The sequence below is a fragment of the Procambarus clarkii genome, chromosome 31 (genome assembly GCF_040958095.1).
Source record: "Procambarus clarkii isolate CNS0578487 chromosome 31, FALCON_Pclarkii_2.0, whole genome shotgun sequence".
In the NCBI taxonomy this organism is placed as follows: domain Eukaryota; kingdom Metazoa; phylum Arthropoda; class Malacostraca; order Decapoda; family Cambaridae; genus Procambarus; species Procambarus clarkii.
The window spans coordinates 24,287,881-24,314,552 of record NC_091180.1 but is presented as its reverse complement, the minus strand read 5'-3'; the positions used below and the strand labels follow the sequence as shown (position 1 = coordinate 24,314,552).

Here is a 26,672-nt window from a genome sequence, read left to right as displayed (position 1 = left end):
GCTATATCTCTATAGCTATACGACTATAACTATACCTTAAGATGACCTCTGTCTCACCGACCTAGTTCCCCCCCCCCCCCCCTGGAACACGAGACGCCAATTAGTTAACAACCAGTTACCCAATTACTTATCGTTAACGAGAAGGAAATTACGAGACGCCGCTAAACCAGGGTGACTCTATGGAACGGATAATGGATACGGGATAGGAGGTGGGATATGCGGAAGGGATACGAGCGGGGATATGCAGATGGGGTGAAGGAATCGAGCCCAACTTCTTGGGTAATCGGGGGATTGAACGCTGCCCGCAAGAAGTGAGACCTTCGCTATATACTGACCAATCCAAGTGGCTGGACTTCAAATTTATTGTCAAAAAACGCAAACAGGTTCACAAATAGTCATCCATTTGCTCATCACAGGACTCTGTGATGAGTCTTGCAGAGCCGTGTGGATGTCATCTCTCTGCTGTACGTGTGATCAACTCTGCTGTTACTGACAGCCGATAGCATTATAAAAAAATTTTTTTTTAGTGTATTTGAGAATTTTCCCTGTCATTGCGGATCAACCAACCAGAGAGTGTCTCTGTAATGACGTCAAGCGATGAGCCAATGAGAGCGCTGTTAGGAGAGCAATGCTGGGAAATGACGTCACACACAACTGATCCAATCAGGCCGCTCCATCTCAGCAATGTCATTCAAGTAGAACAATCAACATGCTGATTGTTAGACATGCATGATTTGATTGTTTTCACTTACTGCCGGATGATTAACCCTAACTCGTCTATTTGTGAATTATTGTTTATTCACAATTATACTCATTCACAATTATACTCATTCACAATTATGCTCATTCACAACTATGCTCATTCACAATTATGCTCATTCACAATTATGCTCATTCACAATTATGCTCATTCACAATTATATTCATTCACAATTATACTCATTCACAATTATACTCATTCACAATTATACTCATTCACAATTATGCTCATTCACAATTATGCTCATTCACAATTATACTCATTCACAATTATGCTCATTCACAATTATGCTCATTCACAATTATACTCATTCACAATTATACTCATTCACAATTATACTCATTCACAATTATGCTCATTCACAATTATAATCATTCACAATTATACTCATTCACAATTATACTCATTCACAATTATGCTCATTCACAATTATAATCATTCACAATTATGCTCATTCACAATTATGCTCATTCACAATTATACTCATTCACAATTATACTCACAATGCCCGTTCCCTTGATTTGCCACTCCGTCAAAAATGCAACTGTTTTGCCTAACTAGAGACGAATAGACACCCTCCCTAACCCCCCCCCCCTATCTTTCCGTGGCCAGAAAAACGTTAGTTTCACGGTGCTTGAATTGGTACTAATACGTCGCATTTTTTACGATTTTAAACATATTGCCTTAGAAAAGCTACGATGATCTTCAAAGAGCAAAAGAGGTACAACCAGTAGAGAAAGGTGGGGGGGGGGTGGGGGGTGCGGGGGTAGTTTAGATTAGGGGAGTCACGACCCCCCCCCCCCCCCAACAATCAACATCAGAGTAACACTTTCTAGCAACACTCGAAAGTGTTGAGTGCAAGTCTGAGTGTGTGTCTTAATGCCTCGCATTAAGAGGAAAGAGAGAGTAAGTGTTGATATTTGTTTCCTTAATATTCGCATAAGGAAATAACGAATTAAAAGGTCAGTTGATTCGTGGTATATGAGAAGGTGCAGTTAAGTATTGGTTAAAGCTAACTTAAACCACTGCAACTATAGCTTCATATTCATCATATTGATTAACGCTCTCACTATCACGCTCTCTCAGTCAGTAACCTCTTCGCACACCGATGATAGTGCATATTCTGCCCCAGATAACAAAACAAATTCACGTTGTATCTAAATGGATTGGAATCAATTATCTATTCTTCAATCCAGCTAATCAAGGCATTGCTTGGGACATTTGGTAATTCCCAACTTTATATATCAGTCTATAAACTCTTCAAACACGGAAGGCAATGCACATTCTGCACCGTATAAAAATCCACCACGTTGCATCTACATAGTTTGGATTCAATTAGCCATGCTTCCAGCCAGTTAAATCAAGGTATTCCTGGGGTCATTCAGCAATTCCTAAAACGGAACGGATTCATCACACACACACACACACACACACACACACACACACACACACACACACACACACACACACACACACTCACACACTCACACACTCACACACACACACTCACACTCACACTCACACACACTCACACACTCACACACACACACACACACACACACACACACACACACACACACACACACACACACACACACTCACTCACTCACACACACACACACACACACACACACACTCACACACACACACACACACACACACACACACACACACACACTCACACACTCACACACAAGCGACAGTGAGAAGTAACCTCCACACACTCAACACGCCATCACTGCCCTGCCCTACAAATCCAGTTTTTTCTCCTCTGACTAACAAGCACTCTTGCGGCCTCCTGACAAACGAGTCTCTCTTGCCTAACACCTGGCTTGCAAACAATCTTTCTGGACTCAGCTGTTCGTCTTGTAAGCTCGAACAAAAAAAAAAAAATACACTAACAAAACCACACTGATTGGCTAATCATACGGGTGAAAATCTTATCAAACGTCATCTTAACTGTGGATCAACTGCGTCTTTATTGAGATCTATTACGTCACTGAGTATTTATTGAGAAAAGTTTTATTGAGGGGGATCAGTACGATTCCTTTTGTGTGTGTTTATCGTACACTGATGTTGGAGGAAATAGTGTTGAAACTATGAGGCGAAACTCATAGACGAAACTATGAGTCCAGACATATAGGGCCAAGGTAGCCAAGGTCTGTTACCTGAGCAGGTCTAGTAGGTGGGAGGTGATTTAAATGAGGGGGTAGAGGAGAGGTGGAGAGGGTGGGTGGGGGGGTTCAGATTTAAAAGGCGAAGGATTTTGGGGGGAGAAGATTAGGTGAGGAAAGAGGTGGAGAAGGAGGGGGGGAAGGTGGGGTCAAAGGTGCTAGGAAGGTTAAAGATTTGTGTTTGTTGTATTGTAAGTGAGAGGGGGTCTGATTGAGGGAGAGTGGGAGAGGGGGTGAGGGAGACTGGTGAGGTATTGGGAGGAGTAGGGAGAGGGGGGGGGTCGAGGTACAGGTAGAGGGAAGGAGGGTGCACAAGTATGGTTGTGCAATATGAAAGGGAGATGCATTAGAGAAAGGGCAGAGAGTAAAGAAGGTTAGGGAACTAGAGCTAAGACAGAGGTGGGGGTGGGGGGGGAGAGAGAAGAGGGGAGATTAAAGAAAGGGGGAGAAAGGAGAAGGAAAAGCAGGCATCGATTCACCAAAACTTGAGATAAGGGCTGCAGCATGACTCAATACCGCACTAGTGGTTAGGTTATGTCACGATATGTACGTGTCCTGTCTTGGTGAGTGGCTTATTCATTGCTGTAAGCCACGGGAATGGCTTAACCTCTATCAATCAAGCAATCAACCAATGGTGAGTAGCGAAGCCGCTCGTATAGTGCTCGTAGTGAAAAAGAATCGTTGGCGCTTCCACAACCCTCCATGCGGGTTGTGGCAGGTTGTGGAAGCGAGTCTCACGTAACTCGCTCCACACACATTGCTTGGTGAAGACATGTTAAAAAAATAATTTTATGTCTCACCTGAAATTTAAAAAAAAAACACCCACATGAAACTATAAAAATAAGAACGGATCTTATAAGATAAGAATGTATGAACACGTTGTACTGAACGGGGGTGAGAATAGCTTGAGCTACCTCATCCATGTGTGTATTTTATCTCAATAAACCTATTCCAATTTCAATTCAATCTTCTAGAGTTCGAGCGTAGGGCAGAACCTCCCTTCCCCTCCTCTTCCCACCAGAAGTTTTGAAGACTGACTCGCTCGCCACAGTAACTTGGAAGACTTATGGTAAGACTTGGAAGACTTAAGGTAAGGTAAGGTAAGGTAACCTCAAGGTAGGCATCAGAAGCTGGCAGAAAGAACAAGGCCACCATTATAAGTTAACAAAAAAGGACCCCCCTCTCCCACATTAGAAGTTAAAGAAAACGTGTTATCACATTGAACTTACCAAAGACCCCAAGTCCAGTTATCGCTAAGTAGCCAGTTCTTGACTCATTTAATTTAGGCAATTCATCAGAGAAGAATATATCCCTTCACGGCTATACTCGTATCTGCCCAGCCGGTTCTACACACACACATATATCCGGTTAAATGAGGGAGATATACCATCCTTTATTACTCGGACAGGGGGGGGGGGGGGGCAGAGAATCCGGACACCTGCAGCCGTGTTGACTAATAAACACGGCTGCAGGCCCTGCAACGTGCCCTTGTTGGACACAACATACCCACCACAAAAAACAAATCAAGGAAAGACCTTGCCCCATCTGAAGCTGAAATAAAGGTTATGGAGCCACGCAACTTTACTGGTGCAAAAAAGGACAGATTACCAGGATTCAATGATTATATGGAGGAGGGATTGACGGCGGTGGTGATGGTAGAGGCTGCAATGTTGGTGGTAGTGGTGATGGTGGTGATTGGGGTGACGATGGTGGTGGTCCAGTGAGACGAGTTTCTGTCAAGGACGTGCAAGTCTATGCCAGCACCTCCACCACCACGCCTTGGATTTCATAGGGTTGGGGGGGGGGGATTTTGAGGGGGGAATGTTGGGTGTTAGTGAAGGGGGTGACAAGAAAGAGTGTGGAAGGAGGAGGGGGAAGGAGGGAGGGAGGTGATATTATTTAGGAACGGGGAGTAATGTTGGTGTTATTAGCATGGGCGGGTGGAGAAAAAATGGTGAAGTAACGATGGTGGGGGGGGGGGAGGTGGAATATGGGGGCAGGGGAAGCACCATAATTTGTACAAGGGTTCTAAATGGATTTCCATTTCTCGTAAATATTCTTCGGGAATGGTAGAAGTTTACAACGATGTTTTGCAGCAAGTTTGCTGTGATTTTAACAGAAATTGATATTACGGGTGTTAACACACACACACACACACACACACACACACACACACACACACACACACACACACACACACACACACACACACACACACACACACACACACACTACTTGGTTTTTGGAGTTCACTTTGCGTGTGTATTTGATCACTGCAACGCTTGAACAGCCAAACGGATTTGGACGAAAAACTGAGCCATTGATTTAAATAAAATACATAAGGAGTGCTTATTAAATTTAAGCTCTTGTCGGGCTGAAGGAATATATAGTTTTTAGTCTTGTTTTTTCTCTTGATAGATCGGTGATTAAATACTAATTGTTGTAATTTGTCATTTTTAATATTTATTAAAAGGCTTGAGTGGATATCTAGGTCAGATTTACACTTGACTGGTTACAACGAATCAGGCTAATTTATCATATATTTTGAAGATTTATACTGATCAACATCAACTGATTGAAACTAATTAGTTTCAGTCTGTTGATGTTCTATGAAACTGGAATTAGAAACATAACGATATGTGAGAGTTCCTTTTTGATGTTATTCGTTTAAAAAAAAACTGCTAGGAAAGCCAGTCTAGAACACTTAATACCTGTAATTTAAAGTAAAATTTAACAGACAGGCTAAACTTCGAAGCTCCACTTAGATTCAAATAGTGACATTTTGCAGTAAATATTTTTCCCTCAAGAGGATTTCTCAAAATTGTCAAAATATTACAGGGGGATTACATGAAGACAGTGTAACCTCTTAGTACATTGAAACCCAGTTTGAGTTGCTGAAAACGGAAGGGTTCGTAGCGACTTGAGTTGTGTTTTTAGTGATGATTAATAGTTCAAGTGGTGTTGTTATCCTGAATGAATTTTTTTAATGGTGAAGCCCTTGTGTGGGTTTTGCAGTTGCAAGGGTGGAAGTTGGCATATTGGTTTCTAACGTTATGTATCGAGGTCTGTAATAATGGCTTCTATCAATGTGTATCATGTCTGCTATAATGGCTTCTGGTACTGTGAATCAAGCTTTCCACGATGGCTTCTAGTACTGTGAATCAAGGCTTTCCATGATGGCTTACAATACTGTGAATTAAGCTTTCCACGATGGCTTCTAGTACTGTGAATCAAGCTTTCCATGAAGGCTTCTAGTACTGTGAATCAAGCTTTCCATGATGGCTTCTAGTACTGTGAATCAAGCTTTCCATGAAGGCTTCTAGTACTGTGAATCAGGCTTTCCATGATGGCTTCTAGTACTGTGAATCAAGCTTTCCATGAAGGCTTCTAGTACTGTGAATTAAGCTTTCCATGATGGCTTCTAGTACTGTGAATTAAGCTTTCCATGATGGCTTCTAGTACTGTGAATTAAGCTTTCCATGATGGCTTCTAGTACTGTGAATCAAGCTTTCCACGATGGCTTCTAGTACTGTGAATCAAGCTTTCCACGATGGCTTCTAGTACTGTGAATCAAGGCTTTCCACGATAGCTTCAAACATCATGCACTGAGCCTGTCAAAATTATTTCTAACACAGAATCGATCGAGCCTTAACAGCATAAGGTAAGGCAAGATAAAGGAGCCTAGTATAATGGCTTCTAACACAATATGCCTATGGTTTCTAACCTCGTGCCTACCATGAGGGGTTTCTAACACTAGATATCCAATTACTTCTTGACTATAGTTTATTTCCGACGCAGAAATCTGTTTTTTTATCCTCTTTTTTATGTTTTTCTTATTTAATAAATCTAACCCTAACCTAACCAGAAATCTACTAACCCAAACAACCCACCTAACCTATCGAAGCTGTTCCATAGACAAACTTTGTTAATAGAGCCAAATCGTTTCTGAAAACGTTGCATTTGTAACGTACAACTTACAAAACTCAACCAAATAGTTGAGAAGACGAGTTGATTGATGCTCTCGAACAAAAGGATCTGGTGCTCAGTTGACTTAAGTTGAATGACGGAACAGAAGCAAACTTGATTAAGGAGGAGAATTGCAAATCTTTGGAATTAGCTGAGTAATTATAAAGGTATTTAAAGATTCTTTTGTACTCAGATTATGCAACATGGTTGATTGGGCCTCACTAAATTGCCTCACCCCCTTTGTAACAATGGGGTTATGCTAGGTTGGCACCCAGTGACCATTTCATTGTAACTGGTCTATATGGAGCGATTGTTCGTGCAACTGGTGAGTAATTAGTGATTAGTGGACTTGGGCGTGGGCTGTTTGCAATGAGGATCTTGCTTCTCATGCACGAAAATCTAGCTTAGTAGATGAATTGATATAGAGTGTGAAGTTGGTTTTGATTGGTCTACAGGGTGTGAACTTGGTTCTAATTGGTCTACAGGGTGTGAACTTGGTTCTGATTGGTCTACAAGGTGTGAACTAGGCTCTGATTGGTCCACAGCGTGTAAACTTGGCTCTGATTGGTCCACAACGTGTAAACTTAGTTCTAATTGGTCTACAACGTTTGAACTTGGCTATAATTGGCCGACAGTGTATAAACCGGCCTATGATTGGTCAACAGTAGGTGATAATGACTATTTGTGACCTATAATACGACATCATGACAGCGGTTGGTCTACAGTATGAGATCTTGGCTAGGATTGGTCTACGAGACATAATCTTGGCTAGGATTGGTCCATACTACAATCAGTGATCTGACCTGTCATTGATTTAGTGTGTTTCATTCTGTTAATTCTTACCGATTGTTTTCCTGCCTGTGATTGGCTATAATACATTTTGAAAATGAAGATTTCAAGTGTGTAATTTGTTAATTTAACTGAAAGTATTAAGTGTAATTTGTCTGTGTGTTTAGTCAATGGTAAATGGATCGGATATAAAAATATAAATTAGAATACAAATTCCTTCACTCGCACACGCATAATTCTCTCAACTTCATCCTTAGCACACAAAAGTAACTTGTTTAGTCTCTCGAACAAAAAAAAAATAGTTTACTAGGAAACAACAGCAGATAAAATATATATAAAAAGTCACACCAACAATTCCCCCAAGATGGAACTAAATGGGTGCCAATATACGAAAAAAACTGAAAAAGAAAAAATTAAAAAAAGCCTACAAAAATAAAAAAAAAAGTGTGACATTACAACAGAGACAATGAAACCCCAAGAAAATTGAGCTCGGACCCCGAAGAGGTTCAAAAAAACACATAAAAACACAACGAGGGTGGAGGGGGGAGGGGTAAAAAGCCCCCCATAATCAAATTTTGATTTTAATTACCAAGTGAAAGCGCCAAGCGGCCCATAATCAAAACAAAGGGGCTGCCAGGGTCCTACAGTACATAAGTCAAATACGGACTTACTAAACTCGACACAAAGGCTGTATTTTACGCAATAGTCCACCGAGCACTGTTTAAAGCCCTTCATTACTTATGTACTGGGGTGGGCACTGCGCTATTTGGGTCAAGTATAGCTATATATATATATATATATATATATATATATATATATATATATATATATATATATATATATATATATATATATATATATATATATATATATATATATATATATATATATAGATTTGGGTATTCAGCCTTTATAGCTGATAGTCATCGAGTGATTACAGTTACATTTACGATACAGTATGTTGTGCATGGCTCTGTATTCTGGTGGTAATTATGAACTGCTGTATCAAGCTATCCTTAAAATGCTGTAACTATTTTTGTTTTGTTTTTAATTGATCAAACTATTCTTGACATACCTTATTAAACTATTCTTGAGATACCTTATCAAACTATTCTTGAGCTACCTTATCAAACCATTCTTGAACTACCTTCTCAACCCATTCTTGAACTACCTTCTCAAACCATTCTTGAGCTACCTTATTAAACTATTCTTGAGATACCTTATCAAACCATTCTTGAACTACCTTCTCAAATAATTCTTAAACTACCTTCTCAAACTATCTTATCAAACTATTCTTGAACTACCTTATCAAACTATTCTTGAACTACCTTATCAAACCATTCTTGAACTACCTTCTCAAACCATTCTTGAACCACCTTATCAAACCATTCTCGATCTACTTGCTCGAACAATTCTCTAAACTAATTTCTCGAACTTTTCTTGAATTATCACATTAATCTAACCCCTAAACGCTGAACAAAGATGAATAACAATTAGGGGAACATAATCGATTGACCCTTTTCACTGAAAAGGGATTGACCCTTTTCACTGAAAAGGGATTGACCCTTTTCACTGAAAAGGGATTGACCCTTTCAGCAGCCCTGAACCGGAGACGACAGCAAGGACACCAAAATATGTAGTAACTTTTCAACCTGCATATTTTTTTTTTTTTTTACAAATGCCAACATGAAATTGATATTTAACAAAAATGGGTCCCAAGGTATAATGAAAAGTTTCTCCTGCCTAATTATATATTGGTTTGATTTTCCTCAAAATCTGCCGAGCCTGTCAGCTAATGTTATAACAGTCTTGCAGTTTAACAGACTAACTGACTATATCAGTCCAACAGTCGATTAGTAGACTACCATACTAACAACAGACTGACGTGCAGCATGCCTAACAGTCTAAATGACTAACAGATTAATAATATAACAGATTAATATTCTAACAGATCAATAATCTAGCAGATTAACAGATTAATAACCTAACAGATTAACAGATTAATAATCTAACAGATTTACAGATTAATAACCTAACAGATTAACAGTCTAAGAGACTTATCAATCTAAGTCTGACTAACAATCAAATTTAACAGACTAAAACCATACAGCCTAACAGACCAACAGACTAACTGCCTAACAGAATAACAGTTGAACAGACTTAACAATCTAACAGTGTTACAAACTAAGAGCCTGAGTAACAATCTAAGAAAATAACAGCCTAACAACAGATTTGCAAACTAACATCAAAATAATACTCACAAACTCAAATGACTTTACAACATTTTACAACATATTTATAACTTGATAATGGCTTACAAGTTACTTATGAGAATTTGTCAAAGTATAAATTTGGAAGCAATGTTCAGTTTAAGGAACAATAGAACGAGAGAACAAGTGAAAACTGAACACACGAATGAGTCACAGAGAAAAAGTGGAACAGACCAGATGAGGAAGTTGGCGAAGTCAATTTAAATACAAAGTTTCATAAGCAGACACGATTAGAAAAACGAGTGAAAAGGAAAAAATAAGTCACTGTATTGAAGTGTAGTGGTCGAAGGGCAACTATATACTCGTCCCGGCAAGCACAACTAGGCGAGTACCATCACAACATCAAGTAACGGGGAGCTGTAAACTGGCTGTAAACTAGCTGTAAACCTCAGAGTTACGGACAGACGTTAGTATAACGTAAATTTAATTATCATTGTGACCGGTTTCCTGGTTTTACACACACACGCACACACACACACACACACACACACACACACACACACACACACACACACACACAATAGGCAGTGAAGTGGAGGAGGCAGACTCCATACACAGCTTCAAATGTAGATATGACAGAGCCCAGTAGGCTCAGGAACCTGTACACACCAGTTGATTGACAGTTGAGAGGCGGGACCAAAGAGCCAGAGCCCAACCGCCGCAAGCATAACTAGATAAGTACACACACAATACTCCACGCTCCACCTTTCACATTAATCCAGATGCCAACTCATTCTACCCCGCAAGGTTATAATCTGAACTACTGGTGGTGAACCCGCCAACATAGTTTCAGGAAAGGTCCTATTCCTCTTTGGAAATCTTATCATGCCTTCCCTCTAAGTGGCCTTATAGTCACTGAACGAACACAAGATCAACCGTGCAGTTGCAAAGGTACCTGTGGTAGCCGGGTACGACACATTGGGTTACTGGTGAAGCTTCAATAAATTAGGCAACTCATCCTCTTTTCTAAAGCTAATTGGGTGAATATATCTATGAACAGACTCAAGAGTGTTGTCCTTAACAGGATATATATATATATATATATATATATATATATATATATATATATATATATATATATATATATATATATATATATATATATATATATATATATATATATAACTATATATGTCCGGTCGTGATGGTCAAGTGGATTAAGGCGTCTTGTACATACCAGTTGCGTTGCTTCTGGGAGTATGGGTTCGAGTCACTTCTGGGGTGTGAGTTTTCAGTTGCATATTGTCCTGGGGACCATTCAGGCTTGTTCGCATATATATATATATATATATATATATATATATATATATATATATATATATATATATATATATATATGTCGTACCTAGTAGCCAGAACGCACTTCTCAGCCTACTATGCAAGGCCCGATTTGCCTAATAAGCCAAGTTTCCATGAATTAATTGTTTTTCGGCTACCTAACCTACCTAACCTAACCTAACCTAACTTTTTCGGCTACCTAACCAAACCTAACCAATAAAGATAGATTAGGTTAGGTTAGGTAGGGCTGGTTAGGTTCGGTCATATATCTACGTTAATTTTAACTCCAATAAAAAAAAATTGACCTCATACATAATGAAATGGGTAGTTTTATCATTTCATAAGAAAAAAATTAGAGCAAATATATTATTTCAGGAAAACTTGGCTTATTAGGCAATTCGGGCCTTGCATAGTAGGCTGAGAAGTGCGTTCTGGCTACTAGGTACGACATATATATATATATATATATATATATATATATATATATATATATGGGCAAGCCATCCCAAGGATGGCTTGCCCTACATCCTGTTTCCTGTTTTTATTTTATTTTTTATTAGACCTCAGCCGTTCAGGCTTGACTGGTTAATACATCAGAGAACTCAGCACCGGAGAGATATTAACCTAATTGGTTTTTGCATGTACAAGTCCAATGCTGGCAAGGCTCCATCTAGCATGCATACCTCCGTGTTCAACCAGAAGCCAGGGACTACAACACAAGGCGCTCAGCCACCCACAGCCTCGTGTTTGATATACCAGACTCAAGAACAACACTCATTCAGGGCTCAATACATTCCTCGGATGACTTGCGTTTGGAACACGTTCTCTCAACAAGAAATACAACATGAAATTAAGTCGAATCACCATCCGAAGGGTCCACCACACACACACACACACACACACACACACACACACACACACACACACACACAGCCCTTTCACCACATCTGGAGAGGTCCACCATATGGTTGCTTAAAGACACACACAGACACGCTACACTCTGGCGATTACAGGATGCACAAAGCCTTGATAAACTCCTCAAGATATCGTATTGAGCAGTTAAGACAATCACCGAGGAGACGAAACGATCTTTGACATTACACGCTGACCGAAGGGCACCAGAGGCACAGTGCCGTCCCACAAAAGTTGTCGACCCTGTATCTTGTAAAAATACACAAAAGCAAACTAAAAAAGTAGAGATTCGCTCTACACAAGTCTGCAACGAAGAAAAAAATAGTAATAACTCAAGATGTAAACAACATAATGGGAGAATGAATGACGTGAGACTTACCTAGAGCGAGAAGAGTGAGGAAGATCGCCGCAGACAACATCGTTCTCTCACCTAGTGCCAACGCCGACTGAGAGAAGCGAATCATCTGGGTCTGAAGCCTTCTCCATTCCGGCCAGGCCACCACAGACGAGTTCAGCGGCCCCCTCCTGTCTGCCAGGGTCCCTGTGTGTAAAGAAAGGGGGGTTGGGGGGTTGGGGAAGGGGGGTTGAAGGTGGGTTAAAGTGGGGGGAGGGGAAGGAAAAAATAGAGATAAGGGGTGAGGGGGGGGGGTTATTGAGGAAAGGGAGGTATAGGTAGTATAATTTTAAGACAGTTGATAAAAAAAAATTGGGGGTGATTTGTGTGTCTCTGTGTTGCGTTGGGTGCTCACGCGCGTGCACGGGAGCTCGCGCGTGCAAAAAAAGCCTGAATTTCACTCATCCATGTCACACGGGTCGATGAATGAACCACCCAGAGTTTCACCCAGGGGTGTCTAACCACATGGATTTTGACCAAAGGGTTCGTTCACCGCCGAACCCATCACTCGTGGCCTAGCTCGTCAAGCCTCCTAGATAATTGGTCGTTCAAGGCTTCTGGACCCGGGGGGAGAGGGGAAGGCCTTAGAGCTCTGTAAAAGTATACACAGAAAAGTTTTTTTTAACAACGGGAGAGAACTTTATTTCATACAGATTGTCTTGTCGATACTAAGTTAGTGTAGATGAATGATATTGTATTTAAGTGATGATTTGGGCAAGTAAGGGTGTCAAACACGCGGCCCGTAGACCGCATGTTCTCCGTGTAATAAAATACTGATTGTTATTCGAAACAGTTCGAAGCCTTGCCTGAAGCAGTGTTCAGTGTTATTTGCTTTAGAACATAGTTGTGATTGCTCAGAAACCGTTGTGATTTGGTCTCCAGACTCACCACCGCGAATGACGATATGCAAAAGCTTGTATATCATAAACATATACATATACATACTTGTATATCATGTCCATATACGTATACATATGTATATCATATGCATATACATAACCGCATATGTGGTTACTGAAGCAAAGGACTCAACTATATTCGGTTTGAACGGAAAAAAATCATCATATTCATCACACATATATAATGTGATATATGAGAAGGAAGACAGAAGAAAGCTGTTAAGAAGCCACCGTAAAGAAACACGAACAAAACAAGAAACACGAATTATATATTTTTATATATAATATACACAAATATACCGAACATACTTGATGTCAACAAGTTAGACCGTGTAAATAAACACGAGATATGTATATGAATGGCGAATATCAATATTTCGAAGTCTTCAAAATAAAGTTAGAAAACAAGTTACTCTCCCTCCCCAAGACGGAACTAAGTTGACACTAGCCATCTTGTTCATACGAGGTTCAAAGTTCTCCATTATAAAGTGTACAGATGATTAAAAAGTTATTTTAGGGTCGAGTTGTGTCACGGGCCCCGCCTGCACCCCAGGGGGAGACGGTGAGGTAAAGTTTAGCAGTTAATAAAACGCAAGACTGCTTGGCCTTCTCAGACCATTCACCGGGTCTCTTTAACCACACACACACACACACACACACACACACACACACACACACACACAGACAGGGAGGGGGACTAGTAGCTTGGTGGATAGCGCGCAGGACTCGTAATTCTGTGGAGCGGGTTCGATTCCTGCACGAGGCAGAAACAAATGGGCAAACTTTCTTTCACCCTGAATGTCCCTGTTATCTAGCAGTAAATAGGTACCTGGGAGTTAGTCAGCTGTTACGTAGCTGCTTCCTGGTGTGTGTGTGTGTGTGTGTGTGTGTGTGTGTGTGGTGTGAAAAAAAATAGTAGTTAGTAAACAGTTGATTGACAGTTGAGAGGCGGGCCGAAAGAGCAAAGCTCAACCCCCGGAAACACAACTAGGTGAATACAACTGTGTGAATACACACACACACACACACACTCACACACACACACACACACACACACACACACACACACACACACACACACACACACACACACACAGTTTCAAGTGTAGATATGACAGAGCCCGATAGGCTCAGGAATCTGTACACCTGTTGATTGACGGTTGAGAGGAGGGACCAAAGAGCCAGAGCTCAACCCCCGCAAACACAACTAGGTGAGTACAACTAGGTGAGTACACACACACACACACACACACACACACACACACACACACACACACACACACACACACACACTGCTGTTCACCTAGCAGTAAATAGGTACCTGGGAGTTAGACAGCTGCTACGGGCTCTCCTCACATTCACACATATCCTGGGGATATGTGTGAATGTGTGTATGTGTGTGTGTGTGTGTGTGTGTGTGAAAAAAAGTTGAATGATTGACAGTTGAGACGTGGATCCGAAGAGCCAGAGCTCAACCCCTGCAAGCACAACTAGGTGAATACACACACGATTGTAATGCCCTTCAAGTCGATCTAGATAAAATAGGTGCTTGGAGCGTCAAGTGGCAAATGGAATTCAATGGGAATAAATGCCATGTTCTGGATTGTGGAATCGGAGAAAATACACCACACATAACTTACAAATTATGTAGAGGGGAATTACTGAACTCTAATAAAGAACGAAACCTATGGATCGTTTTGGATACTTAGTTACCGCCATAGAAACACATAATTAACATTTTGAGAGGAGCTTTTCACCTTCAGACTTACTTTTAGTTAAGTTGATGGTGAAATACTAAAGAAACTGCTTACAACGTTCGTGAGACTAAAACTGGAATATGCAGCAGTTGCATGGTGCCCAAATCTCACGAAAAACACCAATAAACTGGAAAAGGTGCAAAGACACGATAAAAAATAGCTTCCGGAACTGAAGCACAAAGAGTTATGAGTAAAGATTAGAGACGTTAAACATGCCAAAACTAGAAGATAGAAGAAAATGAGGTGATATGATTACCACTTACAAAATACTAACAAGGATCCACCAAATTGACAAAGAGGAATTCCTGAAATCAGCAACTTTACGAACAAGAGGACTCAGATTCAAGCTAAGGAAACAAAGGTGTCGAAAAAAATATTTGAAAGTTTTATTTTGCAAACAGAGTGGTAGACGGCTGGAACAAGCTAAGTGAGAAGGTGGTGGAGGCCAAAACCGTCAATAGTTTCAAAGCGTTGTATGACAAAGAGTGCTGGTACGACGGGACACCACGAGCGTAGCTCTCATCCTGTAACTACACTGAGGTAATTACACAAGCCAGTCGGTCAATTAGCCAGCCAACTAACCAACTAGCCAGCTAGGTAAGCAGCCAACAGACCAGCCATCTACGCAGCCAGCCAGCCAGCCAGCCAGCTAGCCAGCCAGTTAGCCAGCCAGCCAGCCAGCTAGCTAGCCAGACAGCCAGCCAACTAGCCAGCCAGCCAGCCAGTCAACAAGTCAACCAGCCAGCTAACCAGCCAATTAGCCAGCTAACCAACCAACTAGCCAACCAGCCAGCTAACCAACCAACTAGCCAACCAACCAGCTAGCCAACCAAGGACTGGATTCCAGTCCCCGACAAAATTAACTAGTCTGTAATCATATCCCGACCGTTATCCTGCTTCGTATTGTTGAGTGACCGTTGCTTATGTCAGATTTCGCGTTCATTTGAACCAGTTATCCCCACAAAATCGTTTTCTTAAATACGTTTTCACTTACGTTCTCTAATTTTTCAGGGGTGACGAGTTTGGATTAGTTTGGCTTTATTAATTCGAATCATAAGCTTTATGCATAAGTGGTTGTAGTCTGATAATTCTATAAATTTACATAAAATTAGAGTACATTGATTAAAGAAAGAAAATAAAAAATCCTTAAGAATATTCAGGCAAATGTCTCCCAAATGTCCGGGGCCAATGTTGCCTTTGCAAGAGCAAAACATTATAGATAGTCAAATCACCGGAAATACTTATATATATGGAATACCTTTTGGCAACATTCTGACAACCAAAATATAACGATCTAACGACCAAAACCTTACAATAAAGTCATTAAAAAAATCTCGCACATGAATTTCTTAAAAAAAATAAAAGAAAGTTACCTGAAATTTCAGCATTAAACACTAAGTAGAAGTGAGGATAAGACCGGCATATGAAACATATATTATATCCCAAACATATTGCACTTTAGGATCACAACAACCTAATGAAACTAACCTAACTTATAAATAATAACCGCAATAATATAACGTGTATGAAAAATATTAAGTATAGCAAAAATATACAGAAATTACGATAGACATGAGAGATAAAACGATTAAAAAAATTCAAAAATTGGCAACTGCGCTTTAATATTGCCATATGAAAATTGCCTCGTTAGAGGAAACTATTCATAAAGGGATATATATACACATTGAAAAGTATACCTCCCTCCCCCTATGCTTCTCAGTATACTCTAAGAGTAGACATTAATCCTAGAAGGTGTTCAAGACTGAAGTATACTTGCTGGATAGTTAGTACAAGCCTAGTGAGCTTCAGAGGCCTTATAATAGGCCTTAAAAAACTCTAACAACCTGCGTAAAATACTGACAGCCTATTGGCTCCCGCGCCAGACTAGTTCCCGCCACTGACGACGGGGCGTAGTGGTGCTAAACAATGTTATTTGGTGTGGTACAGTGGTGGTGTTAAGTACAGTGTGTGTGGTACAGTGGCGGTGTTAAGTACAGTGTGTGTGGTACAGTGGTGGTGTTAAGTACAGTGTGTGGTACAGTGGCGGTGTTAAGTACAGTGTGCGGTACAGTGGTGGTGTTAAGTACAGTGTGCGGTACAGTGGTGGTGTTAAGTACAGTGTGCGGTACAGTGGTGGTGTTAAGTACAGTGTGCGGTACAGTGGTACAGTTACGCTCTTGCACAGTAATACAGTGAGACAGTAATACGGTGAGACAGTAATACGGTGAGACAGTAATACGGTGAGACAGTAATACAATGAGACAGTAATACGGTGAGACAGTAATACAGTGAGACAGTAATACAATGAGACAGTAATACAGTGAGACAGTAATACAATGAGACAGTAATACAATGAGACAGTAATACAGTGAGACAGTAATACAATGAGACAGTAATACGGTGAGACAGTAATACGGTGAGACAGTAATACAGTGAGACAGTAATACAATGAGACAGTAATACGATGAGACAGTAATACGGTGAGACAGTAATACAATGAGACAGTAATACGGTGAGACAGTAATACGGTGATACAGTGACATAGTTATTGAGGTAGTTCCGCATATATACATGTATAGAAAACGTATTTGTTCAATGACAGACTTTCATATAAACATTTGAACATGAATAAGAAGCGCACATAATGATACATTACTATAATGATACATTACTATAATGATACATTACTATAATGATACATTACTATAATGATACATTACTATAATGATACATTACTATAATGATACATTACTATAATGATACAGTATAATGATACATTACTATAATGATACATTACTATAATGATACATTACTATAATGATACATTACTATAATGATACATTAGTATAATGATACATTACTATAATGATACATTACTATAATGATACATTACTATAATGATACATTACTATAATGATACAATACTATAATGATACATTACTATAATGATACATTACTATAATGATACATTACTATAATGATACATTACTATAATGATACATTACTATAATGATACAATACTATAATGATACATTACTATAATGATACATTACTATAATGATACATTACTATAATGATACATTACTATAATGATACATTACTATAATGATACATTACTATAATGATACATAACCATAATGATACAGTAATACAGATAAACTTTCAGGCTAACTTTTTTCAACGCGTAAAAAAGTAATTGAATATCTGTTTAAATGTATAAAAATATTGTGAACTTTGCAAGTGATGAAATGATTTAAAAACAAAAATAATGACTAAAATGTGAATAAAAAATATGATAAATGTGTGTATTTTGTGTGATATGACATTGAACAGTTTGGAGGGACACAAGGTCCATACAACCAGAGGGCACTGTGCTGCTATTCGATACAGTGGTTTCGTCAACAGGGTCTTCAGGGCATTATGTGAGTACAGCTTTGTTTTTCAAGTTTTATTTATGTTTTAGCTTATGTACCTTACCTTACCTTGAGGTGCTTCCGGGGCTTAGTGTCCCCGCGGCCCGGTCGTCGACCAGGCCTCCTGGTTGCTAGATGTAGGTTTAAGCTTACAGAGGGCTGGATATGCCGTGTATGGTGGGTGTATGGTTATACAAGGTAGGTAATACAGTGTCCATGGTGTATGGTTACAGGGGGGCAGGTAATACAGTGTCCATGGTGTATGGTTACAGGGGGCAGGTAATACAGTGTCCATGGTGTATGGTTACAGGGGGGGGGGTAGGATATACAGTGTCATGAAATATATACAGGTGTGATTATTTCAGGGGTTTAATTTGTATATTTTTCCCCGAAGGGGAGTTTATTGGGTAGCGTCAGTCATCCTGTGAGTGAACATACTGCCATAGTGATAGTATTGGGCAGCGTCAGTCATCCTGTGAGTGAACATACTGCCATAGTGGCAGTACTGGGCAGTGTCATTCATCCTGTGAGTGAACATACCGCCATAGTGATAGTATTGGGCAGCGTCAGTCATCCTGTGAGTGAACATACTGCCATAGTGGCAGTATTGGGTAGTGTCACTCATCCTGTGAGTGAACATACCGCCATAGTGACAGTATTGAACATTGTCACTCATCCTGTGAGTGGACACACCGCCATAGCAGCATGTACAACACTCCCCAATAGGCAGCTAACCCGCTGGGTTGTTCATCCTGTCACTTTTACCCAGACATAACTGGGACTTGCTTAACTGTCTCAAGTGAACAGTTTATGAAGCAATAGATTAACATTTACCAACTCCTGAACCTACGTTATCTTGCATGGTTGGGGAGTCTTTTTAATAACATTATGTATTTTTTAAAAATAGTGTTTCCTTGACTTAATGTGGGATTTATTATTCTACACATATTGTAATGCCTCTTAGAAGGGCATAATCTCTCAGGTTGTGGTCAAGGCGGTGTCCGTCACTCTCACCACAGGTTCTGCAGCTCAGCTGTTCCTTCCGTCCCGAATCTCTATAGATATTTGTATCAAAGGCGAATTATTGCTATTAGTGACTCTCTCTCCAGCGGTCACCTTCCTCGGTCCATATTGATTAGGATTGCCAACTGCAACCATATTGTACCAGCGTGCAGATTAACTGATTTGATCTTCTTTCCTCCGTTCCTCAGTTAATTTGCCATAGTGATTTTGCCTGATAATACCTCTAACTTGTAGAAGTCTTGGGTATGAAGTTTTCGATATATCCTCCGTCAGCGCCCTCGGCAACCAGCACATTTGCTCGGTCATTTTCCCATATTTTAAACGTGGGAGAGGATCCAGAGGAATTTGATCAAACCTTAGTTGATTGTTTAATTGGACTTTTTCGTTGTCATCTCGTTTATAACAATCTTACATGGGGGTCAGCCTCCCAGGGCGGTAACATCTCTCTACAGGCTTAAGCTCACGGGCTTGCTCAAGCTTGAGAAGTTCTTCGAGGTAGCAGACTGATCGGTGATGCCATTTTCTAGTTTATCCTGTTTCCTACTGTAAGTAGCAATATTTAAGAACAGGGTTTTGTAAATGTAACTGACACGAGAGAATGTGTGGAGTGAGTTTGTGTTTAGCATGTTTAGGGATTTGAACAAAAGGGCAGAGTGTTGTCTGAAAGCAGAGTTTGTTATTATTCTGATAGCAGATTTTTGCTGGGTGATGATGGACTTGAGGTGGTTTGCAGTGGTTGAATTACTGCAAACAGATAATTATGCATAGATACTATAATTGCGATAGGGATAGTTTAGTGCATAATATAGTGAGAGGAGAGCAAAGTTAGGGACATAATATCTGATTTTGGAAAGAATACCAACTGTTTTAGAGACTTAGTTATGTGTTGTATGTGGGTGCTGAGGTTGAGTCTCTTGTCTAGGAATAGGCCAAGAAACTTTCCATCATTTTTATTACTGATGTTAACATTGTCTATTTGAAGCTGAATTGCATTTGTTGATTTGCTTCTAAATCAAAGATGTAGTAGGTCTTTTCTATGTTTAGCGTTAGTTTGTTGGTTGACATTTATAAGTGGTCTTTTTTTTTAATTCATTATTCACAACATTATTTAGTGTGTGCGTAGGTTGGGATCTGAGTAGATGAGAGTAGTATCATCAGCAAACAATATGGGTTTAAGAATATTAAGAGACATTAGGTAGATCATTGACCTCATGAGGCTTCCTATCTCTGATAATGCGAATTCAAACCAAGCAATAGCATGAATAAAATAGAAGAGTCTATGTTTTACGTTTTTCGTGTTTGATATATAGAAAACGAACAGACAATGTTGATATAGAAAACGACCAATTATTTGGGTAATATTTTGGCATAACTTAGCTAACTCATCTTATTCTTCCTTCAGTCTTGGCTAATCCCTTGTTACGTGTAATATTAGTTTGTTGTTATAACTAACAGGAATTAATACAATGTTGAAGCTAAGCACATTTTTCAAGGCCAGATGTAAACCACTAATAAGTGAAGGGCCAGCTGTTAGTACTCGGGCAGCTGTTTCGGGCAGAAACGCAAAGCGTTTCTGCCCGAAACGCTTTGCGTAATAGTGGCTTTAGGCATTGTATGTACTAGCTCTATCTATAAAGCCAACAAACTTTGTAAAATCTCTTTATGTATGTACCTTACCTAAATAAAAATTATTATTATTATTATTATTATTACTCACCTAATTGTGCTTGCGGGGGGTTGAGCTCTGGCTCTTTGGTCCCGCCTCTCAACTGTCAATCAACTGGTGTACAGATTCCTGAGCCTACTGGGCTCTATCATATCTACATTTGAAACTGTGTATGGAGTCAACCTCCACCACATCACTGCCTAGTGCATTCCGTCTTCTAACTACTCTGACGCTGAAAAAGTTCTTTCTAATGTCTCTGTGGCTCATTTGGGTACTCAGCTTCCACCTGTGTCCCCTAGTGCGTATGCCACCCGTGTTAAATAATCCATCCTTAGTGTACTCACCTAGTTGTACTCACCTAGTTGTGTCTGCAGGATCGAGCATTGACTCTTGGATCCCGCCTTTCGAGCATCGGTTGTTTACAGCAAAGACTCCTGTCCCATTTCCCTCTCATACCTGGTTTTAAAATTATGAATAGTATTTGCTTCCACAACCTGTTCCTGAAGTGCATTCCATTTTCCCACTACTCTCACGCTAAAAGAAAACTTCCTAACATCTCTGTGACTCATCTGAGTTTCAAGCTTCCATCCATGTCCCCTCGTTCTGTTACTATTCCGTGTGAACATTTCGTCTATGTCCACTCTGTCAATCCCTCTGAGTATTTTATATGTTCCTATCATGTCCCCCCTCTCCCTTCTTCTTTCTAGTGTCGAAAGGCACAGTTCCCTCAGGCGCTCCTCATACCCCATCCCTCGTAGCTCTGGGACGAGTCTCGTTGCAAACCTCTGAACCTTTTCCAGTTTCATTATATGCTTCTTCAGATGGGGACTCCATGATGAGGCGGCATACTCTAAGACTGTGTGTGTGTGTGTGTGTGTGTGTGTGTGTGTGTGTGTGTGTGTGTGTGTGTGTGTGTGTGTGTGTGTGTGTGTGTGTGTGTGTGTATTCACCTAGTTGTACTTGCGGGAGTTGAGCTCTGCTCTTTGGTCCCGCCTCTCAACTGTTTCTACTACTACTATTTTTTTCCCACACCACTCTCCACCCCTTTCCCCCAGGAAGCAGCCCGTGGCAGCTGACTAACACCCAGGTACCTATTGACTGCTAGGTAACAGGGGCATAGGATGAAAGAAATTTTGCCCATTGTTTCTCGCCGGCGCCTGGGATCAAACCTGGGACCACAGGATCACGTGTCCAGCGTGCTGTCCGCTCAGCTACTAGACCCCTCGTGTGTGTGTGTGTGTATGTGTGTGTGTGTGTGTGTGTGTGTGTGTGTGTGTGTGTGTGTGTGTGTGTGTGTGTGTCCATCCTCCTGTTTTGGTAGTACTTAGATGTTTATTTAGGAAAAAAAGTACACACATATATGAGGAAAAGTACATTCTTATATGAAGACTGAGGACTATAGTACATATACCGACGTACAAACGCAATTAGAAAGTGGAAATCGGTACTATTGAAGTTGGACAAACCGGAAAACGATTTTCCACTTTCGTTGCAAAGACAAACAAACCCTAACCTAACCTTCCTAGGTCTAATACACGCTATCTAAGGCCTAATATAGTACATATGTGTGCTATACTAGGCCCAGGAATATTTAAGTTTGATTTGTAGCTAAAAAAAGAAATTTGCTCTCTATAAAGTAAATAGTACAAAGTTCTACTATTTAATTGTTTAGTCCCTCAGCGTTTGTACTATGGCGCACATAGTTACAAGAGTACTATCTAAATAGAATATCTAAACTATCTAAACAAATTTAATAAATATGATATAATAATAAGCAAAAATCTAAACAGGCGGACGGTGGGAGAGAGAAGAAGGGAGCCGGTCGGCCGAGCGGACAGCACGCTGGACTTGTGATCCTGTGGTTCTGGGTTCGATCCCAGGCGCCGGCGAGAAACAATGAGCAGAATTTCTTTCACCCTATGCCCCCTGTTACCTAGCAGTAAAATAGGTACCAGGGTGTTAGTCAGCTGTCACGGGCTGCTTCCTGGGGGGTGGAGGCCTGGTCGAGGACCGGGCCGCGGGGGCACTAAAAAGCCCCGAAATCATCTCAAGATAACCTCAAGATAGAATCATGTATTACGAACTGTAGATTCCACTGCAATTGTAACATCAATGAATCATTTTTGTGTTTGTTTTATCTAACAAGAAAATTTCAGACTCGTTAGAAACGTAACAGTGAAAAAGCTCTGCTATTTCGATACAATTGCTCGTTCCGACTCGGAAAAACGCTAATAGGTGTCTAGAAAATTGTGAATTGCCTCTCAAGGCTCCAGTGCTTGGGCCCAACCACTGCAAGGCTCCAGTGCTTGGACCCACCCACTGCAAGGCTCCAGTGCTTGGACCCACCCACTGCAAGGCTCCAGTGCTTGGACCCAACCACTGCAAGGCTCCAGTGCTTGGACCCAACCACTGCAAGGCTCCAGTGCTTGGACCCACCGCACTGCAAGGCTCCAGTGCTTGGACCCAACCACTGCAAGGCTCCAGTGCTTGGACCCACCGCACTGCAAGGCTCCAGTGCTTGGACCCAACCACTGCAAGGCTCCAGTGCTTGGACCCACCCACTGCAAGGCTCCAGTGCTTGGACCCACCCACTGCAAGGCTCCAGTGCTTGGACCCACCCACTGCAAGGCTCCAGTGCTTGGACCCAACCACTGCAAGGCTCCAGTGCTTGGACCCAACCACTGCAAGGCTCCAGTGCTTGGCGTCGACACCTGATCACGTTCCTGTAACTGACAACAGGACAAAATATCACCATTAAAACCAAACAGTTGCTGCTCATAAGCAGCCATTTCTACCCTTAAGCAGTACTTTTCTCAGCAATGTGCAGAATTTTAAGCAGAAGTTTTCTCAGCAATAAGGAGGCCCCATAAAATACACACTTCACATCATCAATCAGAACAAAGGAACAGCAAACCACAGACTGTTCGTCACAAACCACAGACTGTTCGTCACAAACCACAGACTGTTCGTCACAAACCACAGACTGTTCGTCACAAACCACAGACTGTTCGTCACAAACCACAGACTGTTCGTCACAAACCACAGACTGTTCGTCACAAACCACAGACTGTTCGTCACAAACCACAGACTGTTCGTCACAAACCACAGACTGTTCGTCACAAACCACAGACTGTTCGTCACAAACCACAGACTGTTCGTCACAAACCACAGACTGTTCGTCACAAACCACAGACTGTTCGTCACAAACCACAGACTGTTCGTCACAAACCACAGACTGTTCGTCACAAACCACAGACTGTTCGTCACAAACCACAGACTGTTCGTCACAAACCACAGACTGTTCGTCACAAACCACAGACTGTTCGTCACAAACCACAGACTGTTCGTCACAAACCACAGACTGTTCGTCACAAACCACAGACTGTTCGTCACAAACCACAGACTGTTCGTCACAAACCACAGAGTGTTCGTCACAAACCACAGACTGTTCGTCACAAACCACAGAATGTTCGTCACAAACCACTGACTGTTTGTCACAAACCACAGACTGTTCGTCACAAACCACAGACTGTTCGTCACAAACCACAGACTGTTCGTCACAAACCACAGACTGTTCGTCACAAACCACTGACTGTTTGTCACAAACCACAGACGTCACAGAACCCCTTACCAGAGGCACGAAAGGCGAGGACCACGACGCCAAACCAAAGGAAGAGGATCTCCCCCAGGACCATTCGGTACACCTTTCACCCCCATTCCGGTTCCTTTGACCCGTTTCGTGGCGGGAAAGGAGTTTAGCCAGGCTCTTAAATCCCGGAGAAGGGATTAGGGGTGGGGAATAGAGGTGAGTGGATGGATGGAAGGGGAGGTATAGAGAGGTGGGGAAGAGGGGGATGGGGATGGGGGGAGTCGTTTTGTGTGCCTGACCTCATTATTCACCTCCGGGATGACCTGGTACTATTCAGAAATGACCTGTTGCTGATCAGAGGTGACGTGCTTGTGTTGTTCAGAGCTTTCTCTTCCCCTCAGCTCATCATATGCCTTGCCAAACTAGTTTTTCCCCTTTAACGCGGCCCGCCAATCGGTTTACAATCAGATCCCCAATTCCTGCTGGGTGAACAGAAGCGAAGCGTTTATAATCGTTGCCCACTTGGCCCTCCCTGTTTGAACCCGGCCGAAATCACTCGCGAGGTGTAAGGCGAGTGCGCTACCACTAAGCGTGTGGTAGAGAGAGAGAGAGAGAGAGAGTGTGTGTGTGTGTGTGTGTGTGTGTGTGTGTGTGTGTGTGTGTGTGTGTGTGTGTGTGTGTGTGTGTGTGTGTGTGTGTGTGTGTGTGTGTGTGTGTGTACCGCCGTTTATAGCCTACTCTCAACATGCCATCATTTGTACCAAGAAGGAAATACCCAAGAAAACGCAAGGCGACTACAACGTTTTTAAACGTTGTTACAACGTTCAGTCAACGTCGTGACAACATTTAATCAACGTTTGTGACAACGTTTAATCGACATTGCAAGGTTTGACGACATGTTGCAGGCACTGGAGATGTCCAGTCTCCAGTTCTTTCTCCCTCGACAACTCTGCATAGGATGGCTGTCATGTCCTTAGAATGCAGCCCAGGTTATAGCAGCCAGTCTAGAGTGGCAGAGAGTGTCCTTCCTTCTAAGAGAAGGAAGGATTCTTCTAAGAGAAGGAAGGATTCTTCTAAGAGAAGAAAGGATTCTTCTAAGAGAAGGAAGGATTCTTCAAAGAGAAGGAAGGATTCTTCTAAGAGAAGGAAGGATTCTTCTAAGAGAAGGAAGGATTCTTCTAAGAGAAGGAAGGATTCTTCTAAGAGAAGGAAGGATTCTTCTAAGAGAAGGAATTATTCTTCTAAGAGAAGGAAGGATTCTTCTAAGAGAAGGAAGGATTCTTCTAAGAGAAGGAAGGATTCTTCTAAGAGAAGGAAGGATTCTTCTAAGAAAAGGAAGGATTCTTCTAACAGAAGAAAGGACACTGATCTCAGCCATCACACCAGAGAATAGTTCACGAGTTCTCGGTTCGTGATCAAACTGGAATATTTGATGTGATTCTACAGTTCATGAAGACTGAGGACGGTCTATATTCAGTGTTTTAATATTACCCTTGTATCAACAAGCTAATGACTTGCAACTGCACGCCGGATTGAATGTTGTTCTTGAGAGTATATATATATATATATATATATATATATATATATATATATATATATATATATATATATATATATATATATATATATATATATATATGTCTGCTGTGTTGCTGGCATGTGTTAAGATGGACAGCTGGGTGGTAACAAGGTCTCTCATGTGGCTATGTTGCACTGTTATGTTCATCTGTGTGTGTGTGTGTGTGTGTGCGTGTGTGTGTGTGTGTGTGTGTGTGTGTGTGT

The 26,672-nt window shown here is 41.1% G+C and overlaps 2 protein-coding genes across 2 annotated transcripts in view; one reads left to right on the top strand and one right to left on the bottom strand.

Moving 5' to 3' along the window:
* Positions 1–12,663, bottom strand: part of Peritrophin-A (Peritrophin A) — a 28,412-nt gene extending 15,749 nt beyond the window's left edge. Inside the window, exon 1 of the mRNA XM_045743254.2 lies at positions 12,529–12,663. Coding sequence (XP_045599210.2) covers positions 12,529–12,613 — 85 coding nt within the window. The 5' untranslated portion in view covers positions 12,614–12,663. The remainder of the gene's footprint in view (positions 1–12,528) is intronic.
* A 10,328-nt stretch (positions 12,664–22,991) lies between these two features.
* LOC123758888 (nipped-B-like protein) lies at positions 22,992–26,283 on the top strand. The gene is made up of 4 exons (XM_069334215.1): positions 22,992–23,012; positions 23,568–24,026; positions 24,242–24,899; positions 25,796–26,283. Exons 1-4 carry the CDS (start codon positions 22,992–22,994, stop codon positions 26,281–26,283), a joined length of 1,626 nt encoding a protein of 541 aa, XP_069190316.1.
* The last annotated feature ends 389 nt before the right edge of the window (positions 26,284–26,672 follow it).

Excerpts from the sequence above, each read along its gene's own strand:
- LOC123758888 (XM_069334215.1), top strand. The coding sequence starts at position 22,992 with ATGGCGCACATAGTTACAAGA. Across the intron at positions 23,013-23,567 it reads TGGCGCACATAGTTACAAGA|GCTCCAGTGCTTGGGCCCAA; the intron begins GTACTATCTAAA and ends TTGCCTCTCAAG. Across the intron at positions 24,900-25,795 it reads TCACAAACCACTGACTGTTT|GCACTGGAGATGTCCAGTCT; the intron begins GTCACAAACCAC and ends GACATGTTGCAG.